This window comes from Merops nubicus, unplaced genomic scaffold (assembly GCF_000691845.1).
Source record: "Merops nubicus isolate BGI_N331 unplaced genomic scaffold, ASM69184v1 scaffold10568, whole genome shotgun sequence".
Taxonomy (NCBI): Eukaryota; Metazoa; Chordata; class Aves; order Coraciiformes; family Meropidae; genus Merops; species Merops nubicus.
The window spans coordinates 9,469-34,489 of record NW_008623640.1 but is presented as its reverse complement, the minus strand read 5'-3'; the positions used below and the strand labels follow the sequence as shown (position 1 = coordinate 34,489).

At 36.9% G+C, this 25,021-nt stretch overlaps 1 protein-coding gene across 1 annotated transcript; it reads right to left on the bottom strand.

The window, feature by feature from the left end:
- Window positions 1-928: 928 nt before the first annotated feature.
- LOC103777582 (glutamate receptor ionotropic, delta-2-like) lies at window positions 929-14,573 on the bottom strand (the record flags this gene model as incomplete). The annotated part of the gene is made up of 3 exons (XM_008945140.1): window positions 929-1,048; window positions 9,103-9,264; window positions 14,400-14,573. Coding segments are annotated over 3 exons (456 nt in total), but the record flags the coding sequence as incomplete, so codon positions are not given.
- Window positions 14,574-25,021: the final 10,448 nt, after the last annotated feature.

Below are 25,021 nucleotides of genomic sequence, written 5' to 3'. Positions count from 1 at the left end.
CATATAGTGACACTGACACATTGAACCAGTTTACATATATTAAGATAACTTTCTCTGTCATTTGCTTACAGACAATCACTTCAGGTTCCTCAAATATAAAAACTAATGTGATCTGATGCACTAAAAGAAGAGATACTGGTATTACCCTTCCAGAGGTCTGACTTGGAAAGACAACAGCTCATAGAAAAGCCTATTAGTCTTTTATTTTCCTAAAAGGTATCATATGATTTTTGCTACTTTTACTATCCCAGGTGGGCACTTGTCCAAAATTAAGGAGATACATCGCAAATGGACGCCTGCTTCCAACATTCCTTCCACAGGACTTAAACTTTTCTTATGGACTAGCGAAACAGAAATGCCAAGAAAAAGTATTTTTACTGGAGCTGTACATCATTTCCTCAAACATTCCCAGTCCAAGTATTTGGATTATTCTGTAACAGTTAATTTCTACTAAAACATCATGTGTTTATTTCATGAAGACACAAGATGAAAAAAATACTGTCTAAGTGACAACAGATTTTCTCTTTCTGTATTTCTGAATTTTAATCATCTAACGGTTGCAGCATCCCAATTTGATCATAAATATCAAGTGCCACCCTGAGAGTTCTAAACATAATTTGATGTAAAATTCGCTGTTTTGGAAACAGGTTGCAAGGCTTCAGCCTTCACTGATCTTTTGGGACAGCTGACCAGCAACATAACACATTCTGTATTACAAACAACTTGATTGACATAACCTGCTCCAAGGCCTCTTTGCAATAATAAAATAGATGATCATCTAGGAGATGCAGACTTTTCTCCCCTTTCTTACTCCTCTTAACGACACACAGCAGCACATCTGCCATGAAACGCTCTTAACATGAACACAAGGAGGGTTTTTAAAAAAATCAGTAGAAATAGTCTTTTGTGTGAATACAAGTAGCCTCACCTTGCGGATGCCTCTGCCAAGATCTTCTCCATAATTTGTCCCCAAAATTTCAAAATGTACATTGGGATTCCCCCCATTTTCTGCAAATTCCAGTTCTCCAGTCAAGCCGTTCACTCCACCCTATTGGAAAAAAAGGAAAGTGGAGTAAGAACTCAGAAGAAGACCATTATAATAACCTTTTACTTCTCCAAGGGATTTGTGCACTAACTATACAGAATGCATAAACAACTATCAGAATTAGGACAGTTTTCATAAGACCACATTCCCTTAAAAGTTCTGAAGCCTAAATTGTTCCTGCATCATTTAAGTTCTTCACAGAAAAATCAAACCCAGTAATGTTAAATAGGTGTAACTCAAGCAATAGTCTTACTCTTAGCATATTTGCACTCCAATTTTTGTTCTTTCATCCATCAATATATACATTTAGACATTCTAGGCCCATTAGGAAAAAACAAAACAAAACAAGTTTTGTGACTAATTTTAGTGGAAATAAAACTAAAGACAAATGTATAGAAGAAATTGCACAAAAAATAGTTTTGTTTATTTTTGCTTTCCTTCCCAGATATTTCTCACCCAAAGAAGTTTTCCACATGAGATCAGCTTGAGTTTTGGATCAAGTTAGGTGATTTTTGAGCCCAACAGAAGTGATCTGCATAAATGAAGAGGGGCTTGTCTAGCTGAATATAGTGGTTTTTCTGTTTTCTTCCACAACTCTTCTCTACTATGAAGTGTGCATGAGATGAGTAACAATGCAGTCTATTTTAAAGCTTGCTTTTTTACATTTCTGTCAGAAGGGTTTTAAAAAAATAAAGATTAAACAGTGAATATTTACTATAAAGAATGAGAGTTGAAACGGCTGTACTTGCCACAGCAATACTCAAAATATATTCCTGGGTTAATTCAACATGACACACATTTCATCTTTGTTTAAGAACTATGATGACCTGAACTGTAAAATCAACAGAGCCATGTGAAATGCCTACAGTGAAAACCTTTAGTATTAAAAAAATTCTTCATTTTTCAGATTCAGGGAAAATTACATGTTTAACCCAGTCCCTCAAAAAAATATTTTAAGTGTGTACAAGTAAAAAAATCTGCCTCTGGTATAAAACTGAATGAAACAGTTTTTCTTCACAACATAAAACAAGAGTTTTGCAGCTGTGATTGCTCCTTCAGTTATGAGTTTTATTTTTGAACTAAAAAAAAAGGAAAATAAACTCTTGCAACAAACCACCTAGCGAAGCACATGAGCCTTGCTGAATCATTATTTCAAAAGCTCTGTTCTCTCTGTTCTTAAAATTTGCATCTCCATTGCAGATTAGTATGAACTAACAAATTGTTGTCATCCTTTTATAAAGCATTGATGTGGTTACAATAAAAGGAAGCTGATCATTGAGATAATACCTTTAAAACTTACTAAAGACTGCTAAAAAACACTGTTGTTAAGGAACAATGCATACATATTTCACGACATGCATGAAATCTGTTAAAAGATAAACTGTGTATATATAGTTAATACTTTTTTTAAAAAAATCTTTTCTACAATATTTATTTTTTTGGATGAGATACTAGAATAAAAATAATTTCTAAAAACCCAACAAAACAAAAAAATGTCCTGATTAAGGGTACATCTGCACAATCTTTTGCAGGAAGACTCCAGGTCATTTTGCCCTCAGAGAAAGCCAGCCAGGAAATTTTGAGGCATGTCACTGGTTAGTGTGACACTGAGGTTACTCATTAGCTTGAATACAATCCTATAATAATCACAGCTTCTTGGCTTTTAGATTGGGGTTAGCACACCTCTGGCTGGTTCAGAGTAAAAACAGGGTGAGCTTGTGTTTACCTGTAAAATCATTTGAACATATCCTTCAGTAAATAAGTTTAACAAATATAAACCTTTTCTGCTAACTTAAAGTTGACTATGTCCTATTCACGAACCAGAAATAAAAACCTGTTCTACATACCCTTTTCCTCATATAGTCTCACTTGGCTTTCTGCTTAATCAAGCCAGGATTTCATGGCACAAGAGATGTAGAAATGCCTGTAAAGCAGCACAGATCTGCAAGGCTTGGGACCCCCATCTGACCCCCAAAAGCCTCCATCTGCCTGACTTGCCCTTCTTGACAGCATAGACCTCTCCTCCTAGCCCTGCACCACTCTGACCCCCTAGCATACATTGCTTTTATTATATTATACTTCGTATTTCCTATATTACTTCCTAAATGGTTTCCCCCCACAATGTGAACTAACCCTGTAGGTCTGAGGTAGGAAAAGGATGCAAATAAAACTGTTACAGACCACCTGAGCTGCACCATGATTTCAAGTGTGACACAAGCAATGTCTGGAAAGAGTAAGTGAAAACTCATGAATAAAATGATAAAAGAAACAAAACATCCAACAACAACAGCAGCAGCATCTGTTAAGACAGATGATTTTTACAGCAGAAAAGTGTTTTCCTTTTATCTTATTTTGTGGTAAGGCAGCTTTAAATTGGGAACTTTTGACACAGAAAATTAAAGTTACTATTTTCCAGGCTTAAAGTGCTCCGAATAATTTATGGGACGTGAAGATAGAATCATACCTAAAATCTGAATTATTTTTTGACACTTGGGACAGCAATTTTAGTCAACTTTTTAATTATTTTATATAACCTTATTTCCTTATTTGAGGAAATGTGATTAAAAAAAGAGCATCTGAAGAATTTCATCTCAGTTATATTTGAAGTAACAAAATCCACTTTTTAAGAAAACACAGGATTATTTGGAAATACATGACCCCTTACATATAGTACAGGTTAACAAACTTACCCACTATATTTTAGAATTGATTCTCTATCCAAAACAATTGCTTATTTACCATTAATTTTTAGATGGCTGCAACTGCTGGGGTAAGACACAAACTGTAAGTGTATTAGTTATTTTTAGTTGTCTGAAATCCAGCAGTAACTGTAACAATTTTTCTCATTCATCTATTTTGACAATTTTATCATGCTTTGAAAATTTCTCATGTACGAGCATCTCTGATTAGAGCTTTCTTCCTAGATGGTGTACATCTGCAAATAGTGTAATACAAGCTCAGATTAGATAGGAATGCTCCTAGCTTGGGAAGGGCAGAGGCAAAAAGATGAAATGGTGAAGAACTGCCTGTATAATACCAAAAGCAATATCAAGTCTGACAGGGAAATTCTTGGAGGTCCAGATACCTCCCTCCCTCCCCTGCTGGACCTGCAGGCCAGACAGTCCCACCATTACTCTCTACTAGACTTACACAAGCCTGGTTCATTGCTTAGGGCTAATGGATTTGAACAGCACACTGATCTAGGAAGAGTTTCAGGACACTGCTCCATTTTTTCTGCATAGTCTTTCACAGTGTGGATCCCTCTAAAACACTGACTTGATTTATGGCACATGTTTTATCCCTCTACAAATGCATAATGGAAGATCACAGAGGAAATGGCCATCTGTATGACAGCTACTGATCCAGTAACTTCCTGATGAGATTTCTCCAAGTTGTTTTAGTGTTAATTATGATAATGGGCAAGAGTCAAAGAAATTTTTCATTCCATTTAACTTACAGACACAATGCTACTTGGGGAAAAATGAAGACCAATTTATTATCTACTCTCTCTATAATTCCTCTAAGGTTGAGCTGCAAGCATGCAATTTCCTGACACATCTAAAACCGAGGAGTGAAATGTCAGTTGTTAGGACAAAAATGTTTTACTTACATTTCTGATCACTGCTCTGGGCTTTGCAGAGCTGTTATAAAGCTTGGCAATAGAGTTAAAGCCTACTTGAGTCCCGTCTAGACTGGCAAGATAAACTAGAGGTTATATATGCTTAGGCACTACTCTACTGTAAGTCCCCAAAGAAAGCATTATTTACCTGGCAGTCAGGGCCTCACTTGAGAATGTCAGCTTGCCAATCATCAGTTAGAAAATATTGTACTTGCTCTCACTGTTCCTGTTCAACCTTCTTTTTATTTTTTTTTTTTTTTTTCCCAAAATATGGTTAAGCTCACACAGAAGCTATTTTGCAATTAAAGAAAAACTTGCTGTTACAGGCAGGAAAAAAAAAAAAAACCAAACACTATAAGCACTAAATAAGAGTTTCACATTTTATTATTGAAAAAATCTGATATTGAAATCGTTGTTGAGTTTTCAACTCAACAAACCATTTTTAGCTTCTAGCAAAAAGAGTCTAATCTATTATCTGAAAAACAATTTGGCACCTTTTTCACGTGTCACTACAGAACATCAGTGACATTTCTGAAACCAAAACTAGATGACAATTCCACTGAAGATTCATGAGAGAGCACAAGGTACAGCTTATTTTTCACAACGAAATAGGCTCTGTGTTGCTTGCTAGCACTAAAAATCTGCTGTTTTTCAGTGAGCTTTTAAACAAATGTGACTGGGAAGAGTTCAGGTAAGTGTGAGAGAAGATACATGCAGTAACTTCATGTCATTTTTCTGAGTTGATCCTCCATACAATCCTACTTACATTTATTCTCAGACTATTTAGGAAGATTAATTTTTCCAACAGTAGAATTACTTTCTAATAACACTTATTTTTCTCACTGTGAAATGGTTTTACGGAGAAACAAAAAAGTGAGCATGTATTTGGGGTTAGTTTCTATTACAGAAGTGAATTTAGAAGTAATTGCTAGAGCTGGCCAAATTCATTAGAAGGATTGTATTTCCTGATGAATTTAACTTTTCAGTCAGTTCCAGAATGGGTAGAAACAGAAAATAGATTTTACTAATTGTAGTGGGCTTAAAATGTGGTGTTAGGTTGTAATTTTTTTTTTATTTTTTTTTTTTTATTGGCTCTGTCCAATCAGCTGAATTCATACAGGAAAAAAAAACAGCTTTAGGAGTTGTTTGCAGAAATAGCAATGCAAGAATCCAGGAATCAAATGTTCAACAGTGAAAAGTAACAAGTGGCAATAGGGAATGATTCAGACAGCTATTTTGCCATTTTAAGAAACATTTGAAACTTTAATTCTCTAATTTTCTATTCTTCTCTATCAGCTCATTAATCATAAAGAAATTTGGTTATTTGCCACCAGTTCTCCTTTGTTTTTTTATCAAATGCTGCTGTAGGTAGAACATCAGGTTCCTTTCTCTTAAAATCTTCAGTATGTAGCTTTATAGAGATTTACCATCTCTTTTCTTATTTTGCCCTCCACAAGTCAAAGAGGTTCCCCAAAACACTGCCAGATACGCCTATTTCTGGATCTCTCCTTCTAGAAGATAGATTTTCTTGTATAAAAGCTTCCTCCAGAACTAGTTTTTCCTGCTCCTTTCAAAGCAACAAGTCATTTGTGTGAAGCAGTAGATGGCAACATCACTTCTGCTGGAATTAGGCATCCCTTCCCCACCACCCTCAGCTACAGTGTGACAACCACTGAGTCTACACTGAGGTGGAGGACAATGTGGGACAAGATGGTGATTCCAGCTCTGTGATACAGGCCATTATGAGGGCAGACTTAAAGTTGTGCAGAAGATGGAAATACTTTTTCCAGAAGCATCTCAGAATGTATCTTCACACGGGACGATAACAGTATCTTCTTATGATGTTCCATTATACACTATATGTTTGAAACAGTGGTGATTTAAAAATGAAAACATAGAACCTTTTATTCAGAAACTATTTAAATGCTGATAACTCCATCCTGTTTTCTTTCAAAATTAAGGAAAACTGGTATGTTTTTTGAGATCTTTTTTTTTTTTCCAGTTGATTTTAGAGGATGTTCAAAAGTTAGAGGAGAGAAAAGACAAAAAAAATCAAGTTGGGAAAAGGAAACCTTCTCAATTCTAATTTTTTAATTTCAAAAGTATCCAGTTGTGATGCTGAAGTTGTTCTACATAAATGCTTTAGTGAAAAAAAAAATGGGAAAATAGACCACAAAACTAAAGCAGAAATCCTCTTTCTTGCATGCTTCCAGCTCTAGGCTGCAAGCTTTAGCTTTCCACTGACTAGGGATGGAAATGGTACAGACATACACATGCAAAGGAAATTTTTGTGTTTCATTTTGGATTAAATTTTGCCTTTCAGTTTCAGCAAGTGACTTGTAGAAAATCATCTCTGTCAGCACAATGTACTATAAGGGCTATTTAGGTTATTCAGTTTACACCAATAAAATTGGTTCTTCTCAAAGTCATCTCATTCAAATAGCAGAGAAACCCAGAAGCAGCAGGACGCAAGCCTTGTTAGCTGCACACATCAGGAATTTCCTTGGCACTTGATTTGTTTTTTAGCAAGCTAACCACAACCCTGAAATTTCTGTTTGCTCCCGCCCTCTTAAATGCTTTCATATTTCCCCCGGACATTTCTCTTCAGGTTTCAGGGTTAAGAGCTACATAAATTGATCTTGAACGCAGTGCAGCTCTTCTGTGAAAGGTCACAGAAAGAGTTTGTTTTATTAATCTCATCATTTTAGGAAGTGAGAACTGGGTAAAGATGAACTGAACAGCTAGGTTGATGTGGCAAAGAATGGAATAAACTCAGATACACAAAGAGATGAGATGGTGATAAGAAACAGCACAAAGGATGTTTATGTAAGAGAACAGGAGCAGTCTCACATCCACAAACAACACAAGCAAGCAAATAATCATAATGAAAAACAGTCAGCAGCTCTTTCCATGGTGGATGACTTCTAAATTTAGAGATGTTAGTAGGGCTACCAGAATTTGTCCAGAACTCTGGCTCAGATAGTAAATTCTAATTCTAAAGTGGAAGGGGGTATTATGGCTTTTCTGGCTCAGGCATCCTATTCAGATCTGAGTAAATAGAAATAGCTTTTAGTTTATTAAAGAAAAAGTGTGCAACGGTATTTACAAAATGCAAATTGAAAAGTTCCAAGGCTAGTCTTGCCTGAAGCATAGCTTAAAATGAATGTGACTGTCAAATGGGAATTTGAAATTGCTCTAATAGGTTAAGAGCAATGCAGTTTAGAGTCCCTCAAAGCCCTATCCTGCCCCTGAAATAAGAAATGTGTCTTGGATCATCCTTGCAGCCTCAGGACTTCAAACTATTAGAATGGAAACTAGGGATAGCCACCAAAGAAAAGCCTTGAACTATTATTTTGGAGTTAATGTAGACAGACTTGGGACTGGGGGGCTGAGGGGTGGGGAAAAGCAGCGTTCCAAAGAGCCTTGTTTTTTGTCTGCATCATCATAATTTCTGGTGTAGTTAAAGACCTAATTCAGAACAGCAACTTCTTGAAACATCTTTAAAATTCTTTTTAATGTCCTTTTAGTTAAATCTATAAATAAAGCACCATTTAAAATACTTTGTTATTATGTTTATTTTTTTATTTACAATGTAGGCATTGCCAAGACATTTAAATGTAAGCATATATTACCAGGAAGTACCTACAGACAAACAAGAAGGCAGTTTTATGAAAGACATCAGTAACATAAGGAGATGGAACCGAATATCTTACAGGGAAGGGTAAACTACCAACCTGTGCATATTTTGACTAAATACTGACCCAGAAAGCTATGATAATTTTCTCTAAGTATGTGGAGGCTGTAAACATCATGAGTTGAGGGAATAACAAAGAAAAAATAATATATATTAAGAGACTGAAGAACAGGAAAAGTGTCTTGGGCATGAGCAAGATTAAGGTATGAAATAATAATCACGGGGAAGCAGTGAGAGCTTAACTTTGTCTAAAGTATTACAGAGCCTATTATAGGGAACAGTTCTCCAATGGCAGAATACAGACCAGATGAGTTAGGGTTTTCTTCACTCTCAGGTCTATTATTTCACCATATTAATGTCAGTAGCAGTGCAACAGCAAATTTCACAGAACATTACCCAAGTGAATTCTGCAACCTTTTTCTTTTACAAAAAAATAGTAAATTTATCTGCTTTACCTCCTAACCTGTGACACTTTTTCCATGGGATATTATTAGTACTTGTGAATTCCACTGGTTTGGTAGTTTTGGTAAACAAACTCATTGACTTCTTTTCAAATACACTCATTATGGCAAAAAAAAAAATAATTAAGAATTATTTTCATTGATAAACTGTAAATATATCAAAACTATTGCTTTGAATAGACACAGCTGGTACTGACAAAAAATACCACACACCTCAGAAGGAAATACTGCCTAATGCAAGTATTTTAGACATCAAAGACAATGAAAGACAGCAAAAAGGTACCTTCTTGATGGTTTCCAACATGGATCGTCCTCCTTGCCAGGGTTTGGAGTTTTTCCTGATGCAGGTGAGGCTGGCCATGCTGTGCCATTTCCTGTCCTCCAGCTTCTTATGAAAGGCGTTTGCCAACAGGAGGACAGTGTCGTATATATACAAGTTTGAAATCTGCAAGGAAATTAAAAGGGGAGTATTAGCATCGTTCCTTGTGGTCTCCTGCCAGCAGCCAGAATTTATAATTTATTCTGCCTCACGCGGAATCCTCTCTCATATTTAAATGACTTATTTGGTATTAAGAAGAAACTGTAAGAGTCAAAACCTCTTATCTTTGGCTCCCGTAAAAACTGCAGCTAGGGGCTGTTATGCTACAAGTGATTTGCAGCAACAAACCACACACACGAAGTACAGGCAGCCCAATCACTGGCATAGCTCCACTTGCAGGATTTAAAGCCCTACTTATGAAAATAAACAGACTTTCAATTTATTTTTAATCAGTTGCCTGCATCTTTAGATTTTTCAGCCACCAGATATTTGGACACCATCAAATTCTCTTCAAGAGCGTTTTGTTCTTTTAAAAAATAGAAGCTCTGAAAAATAAAAGTATATCACATAATTGTAGGGTTTGTTCCTGACTTGTGCAGTCAGTTCTGATAGAGGCAACTTCTGGACTGAAATATGACCTGATGAAATCCTTCTCAATGTGCAGCTGCATGACAGGAAACACTTTTCCTGTCAGAGTATTTGTCAATGGCTGTTACTTCTTTGTAGAAGGCAACTCTTACCAAGTAAACGTGTATAAGTTTCACTGGGAGCATAGTTACACACATACAGTGTGAGGAAGTTCCAGCTTGGCATCAAAGAGAGAACAGCTGAATTCAAGAAAAATAAATCACTTGTGTGCCAGCCCCACTTGCTCGTATACTATTCCTATAGAGGTACTTTTAAATAGCACATACTACAAAGTCAGATGTGAAAGATGCAATTGAACGTCAAAGAACAGAAGATCAGAATTCATCAACACTTGTGAAACACGTAATTAACCATACAGCTTTATTTCAGTTGTTTCTGTCCGAAAATGGTAGGAACGTTTGTTACTAAGGTTATCATAAAGAAAAATCCCAGCTGTCCTGAACAGAGGTTTGCTGGAAGAGACATGATGTTCAGAAACAAGAAGGACCTTTGGGAGTATTATTTTTAGATAACCTATTGGTCATTTTTAAGTCACAGGGCCTCAAATTATTGAGGGACACTCAGTTTCCTCAGCTGCACTATGAAGCTGTAGAGCATTCACAGTGCCTGAAAACAAATTAGCCATTAGCAATTTGCTAACTGGGGACAAGGCTGCTGTGCTTTTTCTCTTCCTAGTCACAAACTACTCAAAAGACACTTCCCAGATTTGTGGAGTATGCTGTCTGCTCTGTATAAGGGTTCCTCCGTACAGATGATCTGCTCAAAACCTTAAAAGAAGAAAGAAGCTTACAATAGCAAAGCATGCCAGCTTTGTAGAGAATACCCCTATTCTGCCTCTTAAAAATAACCAAAGACTAGGAAAGTCCTGCAGCAATTGAGAGGAGGTGTATACCAAAGGAGTACATTAATGCTGAGTATCTGAGACACTGACTGGAAAAACCACAGTTTTAAAAAAAAAAAAAAAAAAGGGGAGGGGGGAGGGAAGAGCCTCTCTTCCTGCTTAATTACTCCTTTCCATATAACCTATTTGTTATGTTTTCATGGTCTTACATAAACTCCATCTTTATGCTGGCTTTGCCTGTGTCATCTGCAATCTGCTCCATACAGTTCTCACAGAAAGGTTTTGGGACAGACTCCTTCCCCGCGTAGCATCCAGGAAGGAGGGTCTCTGCCTCATTACCTTGCCAGAATTTCCTAGGGCACTTTGCCTTGTGCGTTTTATTGAAGGAGATCTAATAGTCTGCTACTTTGCCTCCTGATAAACTCCTGGGATCCTCTATCGCCTTTACAACTCTACACTGTTAGTATCATAAACACACAGAACTTCAAATCCTTATTTCCCCTTTTCTTTAAGTGACAATGATCCTTCACGCCCTCTTTCTGGAAGATGCTGCTTTATTCCTACTTGAGTTCTGTTACTCCAGTGGCTGTGAATATTTCCAGTTCAGTATTTACCCAGGAACTAATTTACTTTCTGCAGATGCACAGGCCAGGCATCACTGTGCATGACAGGATTAAAAGCATGGATTGAGGATCTGGGTTCAGATTAATCATGCATTTTTAAAATAACCTGGATGATTTTCTGTGTATTGTAAACCTACCGAGAATTCAAAGCATTTCAGTTAAAAGCGTAGTTTCCCCAAAGAAGTCAGCACCACAGGGTCATTTGTTTGAAGGGGAGAGAAGAAACTATCCCTGTGCTGTGAAGCGTTTATTTTACATAAACATTTGCCAAAAGGGAAAAAAAAAACAAACCAAAACAAACCAAAAACCAAACCTCTAGAGAGTAGAAACAATAAGGTTGTTAATGAGACTAAATTGGTACATGAAGGGCTACAGATGCCAAGTCATCATTTCCCAACAAAGTGACATTGCTTTCAAAGCACTGCTTTCAAGGTAGCTTCCATAACCTAATATCATGGGAATAGAAGACTATTGTCACAGTTCATGGGGAAGGATGCATTCACTAATCTAAGAGTAATATAGCTGAGCCTTCATCAAGTATTAACAGGGCTCAGGAGTACAGAGTTCAGCAATTATTAAGCATTGTTATTCCTTCACTAATAGTTCAGTTTAACATTTACAGCAATCAATCACTGGTAATGCAAGGATAAAGACATTATGATTAATTTCTCCTCCTCAAAATCACCTCTGTCACTAGCAGACATATGCTTCAGTGGCAACTGTCCTGATGCACAGAGTGGGGCTGTAATTTAAAGTCACTTTACACTTTTATTAATTTCCCACAGAAATTTACAGGGACATTTAATGCATTGCCTGGTATCCATTATAGACCCTTTATTTATTCCAAGTCTCTTAGACTAATGGCTGGACACTTGAATTACCAAGAAGGATCTAACTGCATAACCTCCTGTTGACATGATTAAAAATTCAGATGTGATATTTTGTTTCAGAGTGTAGAAGAAAATTATGTAGCAATCAGATTAAGCATGAGTGATAAATCTGGAATAACAGTGTTTATTTTATGCATACCTATGTTACCACACAGTTTTTAGACAAAGGGTCATGGTACTAAATACTTCTGTGAATCTAGTTTTTTAACTTCCTGCCTCCAAAATGATACAAATTTACAGAAGTTTTTGCTTTCACCAGGACAATCCCAGAGACACAATGAGAGATCTTCACCAAGGCATTTTTTCAGTATTTTAATAAGGATGCTGAAAAAAAAATCAATTATTCATACAGACTTTAGGGGAAGTAATTCAGAAAAAAATAAATCAAGAAATCCACCCTTATAATTTCCAGAGAATGTTTCTGATTAGTCACACTTTGATGGCATAAACAAAAAAAAAAAAAAAAGACATTTTCATTTATAAACTGTTCCAGCTCCCCACTGGAATAGAATTTAATTTATAATATTGTTGGGGAGAACAAAGAAACAATGAACAAACCCCCTAGTTGCTCAGAGGTGAAACACAAGGGAAACTGTGTTGGAGTTTTTCTTCCTTTCATTTTTTAGTGTTGTCTCACTCAGTTCCTGATGAAGTGCAGCCATCTCAGGCAAAGCGCTCAACTGTGCAGAACAGTTAAACCACCCAAGCTTCCATCACTCCTTTGAATCAAATCATTATGAAAGCTTTAAAGAGGAATACTATGGTTCTCCAAGCAATAGGTTGATCAAGAAGCACAGGCTAAGGTACAAAGTTCAATCTAACATATTAAATAGCATTTGCCAATTTGTAGAGAATACATTTTGATTTAAATAGCTTTTCTTTCCTAGAGTCAGTTTACTGCTGAAGTGGAAATGAAAGTGAAGTTGAAAAGTAAATCAAAATGTGAAGCCTCCCACTGATACGGAATCCTTATTTTCCACCTTGCTGTTCGTAGCTTTGTTCACAAAAACTGCTCTTTATTTAATCTCTAGAGGCTGCATGCAATCACACCCTCAGTTTTTACACGTTATCCATTGACTACCAAAGTTCCCCCAGGATCACGCTGCCATAGCAGAACAGCACAACCTGAAGAATTTTCACAGTTCCTAAACTGCCTCTAGAGATACCCTATGCACTTATTGACCTTACACAGCCCTGTTTATTTTAAGAACTCTAACAGGATCACTGTGCAGTGTGCAATGGCCAAACTTTCTCATGTCATCAATAGTTATTTACTGGCTGCTTTGTGAACAATTAGCAAGGCAAAGGCTCTTACAGCTAACCTGAAACAGGGCAAGACCAGCCACACATCTCCTCTTATATTTCTCCTCCTTCCATATTTCCATTTTAAGTAAGGATGCTCTTCAATTTTAAGTAAGGATGCTCTTCAATTCCTCCCAATTTGTTTCCTATTGTTTTATCTCACTCTCTCCTTTCAGAATCACAAGATGATTGCTCTCTGCTGCTAAGTCAGATATGCTGCTCCTGCACCACTGCCGATTCAGTCATCCTTCCAGAACATCATAAATGACCGTACAAAAAAAAATCCAAAAGTAAAATTGACATCTTAAGCCAATTTCACACTCCTGATTTGCCACATCTTTGTCGTGAGGAAGCCTAACCAGATACATGACAGACAGAGGACTTGCTCTTGGAAAACAAGATGCAAAGTCAGGAGGACAGTGACCATGATCCAGCTGCAGATCTCACATGGGAGAAAGACTTTTATAGTTTAATTCTGATCTGTGATTAAGAACCCTGAAAACAAGGCCTCTTTGGAACATAGGCATAGATTTATGTGTGTACACCGATACACTTGAAACAGGTGATGCAGGTGCTCCCCAGGAAGGCTTTCCTACTGACAACACTTTTGAGGCTTAGAGAAACGGGCAACTCAGGAGACATGGGCAATGAGGAAGAAATTCTTCTCAGTGAGATAAAAAAATAAAATTTAGCAGGCAACAAAACAGCTACCATACTGCCTGGAGATCAGGTGGCTTTTCTGGACATTTTTCTCAATTCCTGTAAGAGCAGGCGAGTTGTTCTGCTCCATTGGTCACACTCACCCCTTGCCCAAATATTCTTGTCATGCCATAAGCCATTAAACTACATGTCAGAGAGGATATGAAAAATAAACATTAAATTACATTAAGCCCCTGCAGGAAAACCTTGATCTAGAAAGACAGTTCCCAGGTGGGAATAGGCAGATATATGAAGTACCTCCATGCTTTGGGAGAAAGGGTCCTTCGGATCACACAGTGATGAAGATATTCTGTGGTTGCCACGGAAACAGCGCTGACTTATGTTTTGGGGGACTGGAAATGTCTGTCGTATAATTGTTAACCTTCCGATTGACCTTCTCACCAGCTCCTGCACATCCACATCATTTATTTCCTGGAAGGTAAGGCACGGGAGAGAATATGCATAAAAGTTAAAACACAGAAATGTTACTGCCAGGTTATAAACAAAAAACAAACTGAGAAGACCAAGAGGCGTGTGACTGCTACGTGGCTCTTGCTGAGCTCTGCCACAGCCTCAAAAACAAATTGTGTGCTCATTAAAACAACTGACATAACACCCCTACAGTAACTGCAACAGTTTAAAATGTACTATGCCCAAACCTCACAAAAATCTTTGTAGATATAACTGGGCCTACTTGCTTCATTTTGGGTTTTCTCTCCCTCTCCCTCTACCTTTGATCTTTTACTTAAAAGCGTTTCACAGCATCCTTGCCAGATAATGTGCAAATCAGTAGGGTGTCATACCATGATGTATTTCTAAGTGTAGCATTACTTAGGAGCTGTGAAGGTACAGACAATTATTCAGTCCTTAAGTGTTCATTTCCTGGAAATAGACTATCAGGAGCCTATAAACAATGTGCAAGTTAGCAAATATAATTTACCGAAAAGGTAAAGAAAAGGTATTAGAACATTCTAGGTATGTGCTTATTTACAGCAAGAGCTGGTTCAAAACCAACTTTTTACTCCATAGGGTACCTATTTAAGGCTTACAGATGAATACTCAGCTCTATGGACATACTTTAAAGAAAAAAATAACTAAGTAAATACATCAATATGTGGAATATTAAGCTTTAAGGCAGGTTACAGAAAACAAAAGACAGTTCTTTGCATAGTATAAACCCCTGCAGTTTTGGAACATGGTGTTTTACACCACTGAATGGTGAGGCCCTCGAGGAACGCAGATCGAGGTGAAAGTGGACTCACAAGCAACAACAACTGACTCCAACCTTCACATAAGAATTAAACTTTAGTTAAACAGAGTCTTTTTCTGACAGCTCAGGTAGGGTCAGCTGGTAGCTTTCGCAGCAATTCTGTTTGTATTTTTCTCTAAAGCAAGAGAAGTAATCTACAAAATTGCTCAATCTTTTTTACTAGAATCTATTTCTCACCATGCTGAACTGGTTATCCATAATCTGTTTTAATTACTGAGGCTGATACCCCAAACTTTCTAGGCATTTAAACCTGTGGCTCCTCCCAGTAAAGGAGGTGCTTGAAATGCTCGTGTTAGTAGCCTGCATTTAACATACCCTTGAATACAGCCACAGTTTACTGAATATTTCTGATTCTCATTTGTGTACTTGCAACTTTTCATTCTTCAAAGGCTACAGCACATCAGCACTGTTACACCTCTAACCATCTTCTGTTTTGACCTCTAGTTTCCTGATATATACCCATAATCAAAAACTTAGGAGACACCAGGAGATAAATGTGAAGTCAAATTACGGAATCTTTCCTGTGAAAAGGAAGTCAAGCTTTTTTAAAAAGTAGTTCTTTAAATGTTAAGACAACTATCCCAGAAATTTTGGCTTTTTTTTTTCTTTTTGAGCTTCAGTTATAATTCTTTCTATTAATTATATTGAAGCAACTTCTTTGGACATACTGGTATTTGTTTATGTCCTTTAAATTTCAGAATAAAAATACATGAGATGTAAATTTTAAATTCTACCCTCTTGACTATAGTAAAAGTATTTTATTCCTCTTCACAGATTGTCATATTTTCTGAATTCATCTGTTTTTAATGTTCTTTGTGAAATATAGATTTTTCTGCAAACAAAAATAAACACATGGCATCAGCTGTGTGCAGTATAATATTTTGCATTTCTGGTCGATTAATTCTTAATGTACCACAGATAATGGTTTCTCTCAGCTTAAGATGCCGTCTTTTCATTTAGTCTGTATCATTTCACTAGCGGCAAGGTACAAAAAAAAAAGACTGTTTTATAATAATGCTATTTTTTTTAATACTACTTTCAATATAATCAGAAAGGAGAGCTGAAGAAACTTTTAATCTTGATTTTAAACTATATTCTTTCTCAAAGGATTTTAAAAGAGTTTGCCTGGTTTCATTATACACTGTGCCTAAACTGTATCAGCAAGTCTATTAGACTTGTTTTAATAATGTAAAAACTGATAACTGCATGGCCACATTATAATGCTAAATAATACTTTGAAGGAGATTTTCACTTTCAGCTGCTCAAACATCTATCTTTTTTGCCTCAAAAGTGTATTTATTTTTTCTGTATCCAGCATTTTTTGTTGTATTTTCAAGTGTTCTCATTTAAACCTTTAGGTTACTACCTCGTATTTTTGTACATCACCTGGGAACTAATAACAGAATTCAAACACCAAAGAGGTATGATTGCCAAGGAGGTATATACACCAGTAGATTAATGACAGCTATTATTTTAAATCCTGTGAATTCCACTGCTGTATCATAAGTACAGATTTTAGGTTAACAACAAAGCAAACTCCAATTCAACCCTAGTCATTTGTTATATATTTCTTTGTCTTTTTATTTGATACTTGGCATTGACTGAGTGACGAACCTTTTATATAATGACTTTCCAACATCATCTCTCATTCTTGAATTTTGGATCTGACTTAAGAAAACTATATAAAGCAGCCATTGTATGAGAGGAAACAATTTTCATTTGCACTTCAAAGGAGGATACAGTATAATGATATAAGGATGGCAGATGATCTGTTATACAAGCACTAAATGTCAAAAAAAATTACAGAGTTGGCCAAGTTGAACTGAGGTGGCACCTGTATAAATTTAGGTTTAGTTATGTGGAGGTTTGTGTGGTTGTGTGGTTTGGTTGTGGTGTGGTTTTTTTTGTTTGTTTTTTTGTTTGTTTTTAAATCAGAAGTTTAATATATAGGTCCAAACCTTTATTTTGTTGGTCTGAACTTGGAATAAACGGGAGGCTGTCCTATTTCAGATGGAATAAGGATAAAATTAGAAGCACATTTAATCCATGTAGGCAAGTAAATAAGGAAAGAAATGCTATTTTAAATTAATAGCTCTTGACAGATGAATTAGGAAAAGGGAACTAAAGAGGATCACCTCAACATATGAGGCACTCTCCAGTGGAAAAGAAGTATATACTGGACACATACTATATATTGCCCTCCAGCTTTGTCTCATTATTTTAAGATAAGCAACGTAGGCAAGACGTACTGTTCACCAGAGAGCAACTGCACCAGTGGTGAGAGACATGGAGGGAAATAATTTATCCACATGCCCAGGTAATAAACACCAAACAATGGCAGCAATACCTTTACTTATGGAAGCACCTTAACTTTAGGCCAGGAAGGTGATTCTACTGGACATGCCCTACTTTCCCGTGCGTGCTGTGACATCACGACACTAAGATGGGAGAGCCTTTCTTCCTTCTTCAAAAGCCAGCAGCAGTGTGCAGGGGGCAGAGCAAGGAAGGGCAGCCTCTGACCATGCCATAGCATACCTGTGCTAGGCCTTTCATTAATTTCTCAGCCCTTCTCAAAGAGGAGTAGTTGAGAGGAAGGCTTAACTAGATGAAGCTCCAAGACAAGGGAGATCTTGAACTGCATAATCAATTGCTCCACTATATCTCCCTTAGGTTTCTTAGGTTCTGGGGAGGATGATCAAAAAGATAAAATTGATAGGACAAGAAGAAATAAATCTTTAGCTTTCACAGAGAAAAAAATCCAAGAGTTTGGAATAAGCAGGAATAAGTCAGTCTGTCCAGTGGCTCTCACTAGTCAGAGAACAGAACTAGCAGCTTTGTCACTGACCTGTATCAAAGCTGGCGGCATTTCACACTTGACTTGCTATCACTATTGGAAAAGGTAAGAGTCAAAATTAATTTCTAATGCTACTATGAATCAATTAACCATATTAAGATGTAGAATTATGTGAACACGTGGATCTAAGCTGTGATTTTAGGACCTGATCTAGCTGTTTGCACTTAAAATGTAGTCATGCTCTGTACTCCCCCTCATGGTGGAGCACATGAGGCTGAAACACAACACAGCAAGCTGAATGTATCCACCAAGGACCAGCCCTTTCCCAGAAACAAAAAAAAATGTGTTTCATCTGAAATTAGCCCTTGAATACAACTTTGTGGGTTCCCCAGGCCTCTCTTATGCTGTCATAGGGAAATCTGTTGGACCTTTTCCATCAACTTTTCTTTAAAAGAGGGTTTATTTTTTCCTCAGAGAAGTTCTTCCAGATTCTGATGTCTCCGGTAATTAGAAACCTTCCACTAACTTTTGCCCTCAATTTATTCATCAGCAATTTGAAGTCATTTGCTCTTGTGCCAACCTTATCCTCTAGCCCTTGACAATGATGCATTTATTCACACTCTGTATGTGTTTATAAACAGAGCGTATCCTCTTTCAGACTTTGTTTTCATAGGCTAATCAAGGCAAACTTTTCAGTCTCTTCTCACACAAATCAGCTTTTTTTTTTTTGTACACCCATTACATTCTAATATTAATAGAGCTAGTCATAATTGTGCATATTACTGCAGATGAAATCCAACCAGTCCTTTATACAGAATATTACATTTCTTTGTCCAGTATATAATATTTTCACCTCCTGTATGGCAACTGTAGGCAGTGGAAAGTATTTTGGGCTTTTCTTGAGTCAACAATAGCAACACAGAACTGGTGGGAGCCCTGGGTGTAGTTAGATGATCCCAAATGTTTTAACAAAGGAAAATGCTTGAAAGAGACATGGATTTAAAATAAAGGACATATCTTCCACTTAAAAAGAGCAAAGAAAGAAAAGTGCTGAAAATCACAGAAATGCCCCTTCAGTTCCACTAAATAAACTATAAGCTTTACTGTACTCTTGTGATAGAAAAGTCATAGAAGAAATATAATTTTACTGTCCTGGGATTTTTGAGGTTACATTTAGTATTGTACAGAGGAAAAGAAGCAAGCAGAGACAGACAGAGGGAGAGAGAGTGTGAGAAAACCATTTTCACATTTTGTTAAGGCATATTTGATCATGACTACATTGAAATCTATGACTCCTGCAAATTTTAAATAAAGAATTGCACCATCTGCTTTAAGGTCCTGAAGAAACAGGAACATTTATTTGGAGAGTGTTTCCTCAGCTGACTGCACTGATCAGAAGAGATCTGTATTTGCAAAGGACTAATGCAATGTCTTATATTTTAGAAAATTATGAATCCTTTCATTTTATGGGAACAATCCCCCTCCTCCCACACATGCATTTCCATGATGATACACAGTCTTCAAGCAATTTACTGTATTACATAAAACAGCAACTAATGGGACAATAAAAATTAAGGAACTCTTTCCAGGCATTACAGCATTTAAAGTGAGCAATTAAAATAACAGATGTTACCTCACAAAACCTAAGCAGATTCCTGATCACAAAACTGAAGGTGCTATTTCCTTTTATATTACTATACTTGAAATGGGTACTGTATCCCCTTGGTATAGTGATGGAAAAGGAAAGACAATTCCAGCTTATTACGGTATCCCAACGCAAGGAATTATTTGAGTCATATGTGGATTTTGCAGAATAATGTATTTCCACTGTAATAGGTCATCTTAGAATGTCAGTTTAGGAGGCCAGAGCAGCAGTGAGCAGAGAGCTGCTTAGTTGAGAATATAATTTAGCCAATACAGGCACACAAAACCAGATATATAAGTTGTCTAAGATGTCACAAAAGATTCATGTAATCAACAAGACCGGCAGAGCTCTGAGATCATTTCACAGTCATGTAGAAGTACTGTGCTCATCAACAGCTAACGGGCAACCATATCAAATGGACTTGGATGTGAAGATAGCTGTTTTACACAACACACAGTAAGGGGCCTGCAAAACACTGCATTTCCAAATCTTGCACTGCTCAGGTGGAGACACTGCGAACTCCTTCCTGAACTGGTAAAATGTTGCAATAACCAAGTAATGTTATGCAACAGTCATCGTTCAGGAAATCAACGTTTCTGTTGTGATTTGAACATCGTGATAAGGAAAAATAGGGCAAAACATGACTCTTTCCATATCATTATCTACAAATATGATTTATTGCTAATCTGATTTTTCTGTCCACAAAATATTGAGGTAATCAGCAATTTGAAACTGAGCTTAAAATTCAGTTGCTTAAGTGGGAGTATGTATATAGCTTCAGAAGCAGATTATGCTGAGACAGCATTGAACATGTGCACCTTCTTTAAAGCTGACAGCAGGAGTGACTGAATGAGATACAGAGATTTTAATGACTATAGTTTACAGCACAGTTTGTCAGAATGAATTTAATTGCGGCTTTCATCCATTTCCTATACAAGGCTATAAACCTACAAAGGGATGATCTGTGTTGCTCTGTGTACATCATTCAGCTCTCCTAGCTGTTGGGACCACAGCCCAGAGAAAGAGTTTTGGAGTGGAGAAGGCAGTTGAGTGGTAACCACTTCAATTGCTCTGCCATTTAATCTGCTGCAATGTGCAAATAACAGTGCTCAGAAAGCAGATTTTCTCCCACAGAGACACTAATTTCTGAATAAAAAGCAAAGAGAAAGCATGTAGACTTGTTTTTTTTGTTTTGTTTTGGTTTGTTTTTTTTGAGGGTGGAGGTGCTGACATAGCTGAAAGCAGTCACCTTCTTTAGAACTTTCTAATTCAAATAACATTTAAAATGAAAAACCAGTGGCAGTGTCTTTAAGCTGAACAGCAAGTCAATAGCTGAGGTCTGACTATGAAATTGTTGACTAATATATTGATACAGAGGTTTAATGATGGCCTATTTTAGATTTAATGCTCTTTTTAAAATAATAAAGCGTTAACTGAAGAGTAGAGATGAACACTCTACTTCAAGATTCCACTCCCTGGATGTGAATTCTAGTTTATTCTGACAGACAAGAGCATATATAATGTTGTCCACATGACTGTCTGTAGCTTAAAGCTAGGTCCTCAGCCAGTGAGGTCCCATTTAGTGCTGGAAAACACAAACATTACTGGTTAGGAGCAATACAGGGCCCAAACCAGTAAATTCTACTGGACCCGAGTTGTCAACACAGCATTTTTGGGGGCATAATTTTCTCCAAGGAAAACTGCCTAAAAATCCACTGGTTTAACGCATAGGCCAAAGTACAATCTTAGGGCAATGTTATAGCTTACTACAACCTTGAAAAAAAATGTTTTGGATTAAATTACCTTGCTATTAGCACATTGCACTAGCAGAAGTGGACAGTAAATTCAGAGAGCAGACCTAGAATGCACATGCAATATCTCCAAGAAACCTTTTATCATGAGAATATATAGGAGTTGCATGATCTACATGTTAGGGGACAGAAATCTCCCCAGAAAATTCAGCCATTCTGGACCTAAATTGCTTTTCATAAAACAAAAGAAAAATCTGGATGTTGTCAGATCTAAGAACAACTGTACTGATCAATGCTTTATATGCAAAGCTATTTCACATATTGATTTTTCATATTTTAGCTGACAAGTGTTCATGGAAGAACCTATTTCAGTTTAAAAATAGGATCTCAATTTAATTCTTACTTTTTTCCTTTCTTGAATATTCATATATGACCTGATGCTGAAGTCCACCAAAAAGCCTCCTACTAATATGTATAAATTTGGGGTATCAATCACCACTGAACTCAAAGGGAATTCTTAAAAGTAAAGGGAAATACTGGATTTTATTAGTATTATTTTTATAATTAAGAAAAATCATTAAAGTATAAACGAAACACAGGCACTCCACTACAAGAGACTACATATTAAAAAAGATCCTAAAAAGGTCCTCTAAAAACAGTCAGCTCGTGTCATGTGTGAAATATCAGGATACTCAGAAGAAAAGTGTTTTTTTTTTTTTTCCTTTTTTTTCCCATTTATTCATCCAAGGACTTCTGTTTAAAATAAGCAAGAGTAAACAGTGAAGTCCAAGAACTTGTCATTCTATTTTTATTAACCAACATCCACTGCCTCAGCATGCCTGAACTTTTGTTGTGGCTACTGCTTCCTGTTGGCAAAGTCAAGACCAGCATGAATATTGTCAATAAGCCTGAAAACAGGATTCATGGTTCACAACAACGTTCACTTGACAGTTACCTCATTTATAATGATCCAGTGACAGTCAAAAGCAACCAAATTAGTCTCCACGACCTGAAATAGAGAACAAACCAGCTATCAGTCAACTTCCTTCTGAAAGCCAAAAAAAAAAAAAAATAAAAATTAAATGGATGGTCTCTGCAAATGACAAAACTCGAATCACAAGCTCTCAAGACCTTTGTTATTCAACTGAGGACAGAGAACCTTTAGCAGAACTCCGCAGAAGCATTTGTGTTATTGTTTGACTTGATAATTAAAGTTGGAAAATACATTTTATTGCCAGCATCACTGAAAAGAATACGTTTCAGTTGACTGAAGAGAAAATGAAATAGTTTTTGCCTTAATATTGTGTGTTGAGAAGGGCGCAACAGAAAGGAAGGCAGAAAATGAGTATCAGGGAACTCCTGTCCTGCCTCTAAGGTCTTTCTAGTGTACACCTACCCTGGAAAGGCTGTGAAATAACATAAAACAAACAAAAAACCATCCATAGTCCAAATGCTGGCATTCAGAGAAATGAAAAGCAGGGATGAAATGGTTCTCTTGAGAGAGAAGGCTGTGACAGGGATGATGAATGATGGCCTGTCCCAGGCTCCATGCACAGAGGGCTTCTAATCCTCCTCCTACACATCTTTCCTTTGCTGAAACTTATCTGAGGAGCAACTGGAATGTCCAGCATGCTGGACTGAAAATGTATTTCATAATTCATCTTTTACTCTGCCCCGTTCTTTCCTTCCTTGAAACCACTACACTTCTGTGGTGAGTCATGTTTGATTCACCTTTACAGTAGAATCAAAGATGGAAAAAAAACACATTTGGTCTACTTTCATTAGCTAGGAAACAAGTCATCAACAGGAGGGAGGCCAGAAATAAACTATGGAAAAGGCTGGACGTGTTTATATGTTATTTTTCTAAATTAAATTAGCATGGAGACTGAAATAGTTTTAAAACCAAATGAATCCTATTTTATTTGTAAAATCACCATGCTCGTCTTGATTCACAATTCAAAATTACGGGATACTTAAAACTGCACTGAATCCCAGAAAAAACAAAGACAAAAGTTGAAACAGAGCTTGGAATTTAGGATGTCTTAACATTCAAATAGATGACTACTGCTGAGCTGTTACTACTTGGACCATTGTGCAGCCATCAGGTTTGGCTTTTAAGGATGCCCAACACAAATAGTGGTTGCTAGGGATGATTGCAATTTATACCGTGCCATGTCCAAAGAAGAACAATTTAACTGGCCACAAATCTTAAGAGCAACAAAAGACCTCGTACTGATAACATTTGCTACTAACTCAAAGGCCATTAGAATTGGGTCACTGCTTATTTACTGGAATGACAGGCAAGCCTGGAAATTCTGCTCTGGAGAAACTGGGAAAGAAAAAAAAGCCAGTGCAGCAGTATATGAACTGTCTTCTTATCTGAAAGTCTCTACAGCACCAATAAGAAATTAAGGGAAATGAAAGCTACAGCTGCTAATGTGCTCCTAGAATATTTCAATATTATTAGCAGCAGAAGTCAGGGTCTTCATGTTATGTGGAATTTAGACTCGCAACTCTTTCTCTGTGGTGACAACAATATATTTTGTTGTGTTGTTTTGACATTTTCTTGTATCCTCCAAAGAAAGAATCCACGAGGCACATATAAAGGAACAGGATACAAGCTGAGTAACCAAGTGATTGGAAGCATCACAACAGGTCCAGCCAGGGTGCTTGAACTGGAGTGTGGCAGTTCCAATCAGATTTATCATATCAAACCAGATGGAAGGCAAACACATCCAGGAACAGAGAAAGATTTAAAAAGGACAGAATAGTTAAAAAGCTCTGTAGTGAGCACTTGCTCCTTTTATGTAACTTCCAAGCATAGAAAGTTTACGTCATTTACAACATAAACAATGCCATTGAAATTTTCCATAAGACAAAACAAATCAACACCTTACTGAAGCAAAAACAATGCTGCTAGTCAATCTACAAACATTTCTGTGGAAAGCAAGCAGAATGAAGGGGAAAAAAAAGCAAGAAAGGAGGAAAAAAAAAAAGGCAGAACATCTGACATTTATTTTTAGCTTCTTGTCAGGCTCCTGGCAACCTTGTCCCTCCTAACTTCTGGGTCCAGGATGTCCCACTGGGAAAGCCTGGCCTGTCCTAACTACTCTGCTCAAGACGAGGTCTCCTGAGGTTCCTCTGGCTCCAAGTCAGCCTGCCAGAGGGATGCCCTTGGAGTCAAGGCTACCCGTGGTGTTAGGGGAATAGCAGAGATAATTATGTTCCACAAAGGGCTCCTAAATTATTTCTCTGCTTCAAAATGGCAGTCAACCAAAACTTCAGAATGAAGGAATCCACAAAATAAAAATTCAGATTTTCTGTTTAGTTTTCAATAACACAGGAAAAATGGAGCTGATCACTTCTTTGTGCCTGAAGCCTCAGCTGATCAGATTTTAATGCACTTTATATTCCATTAAA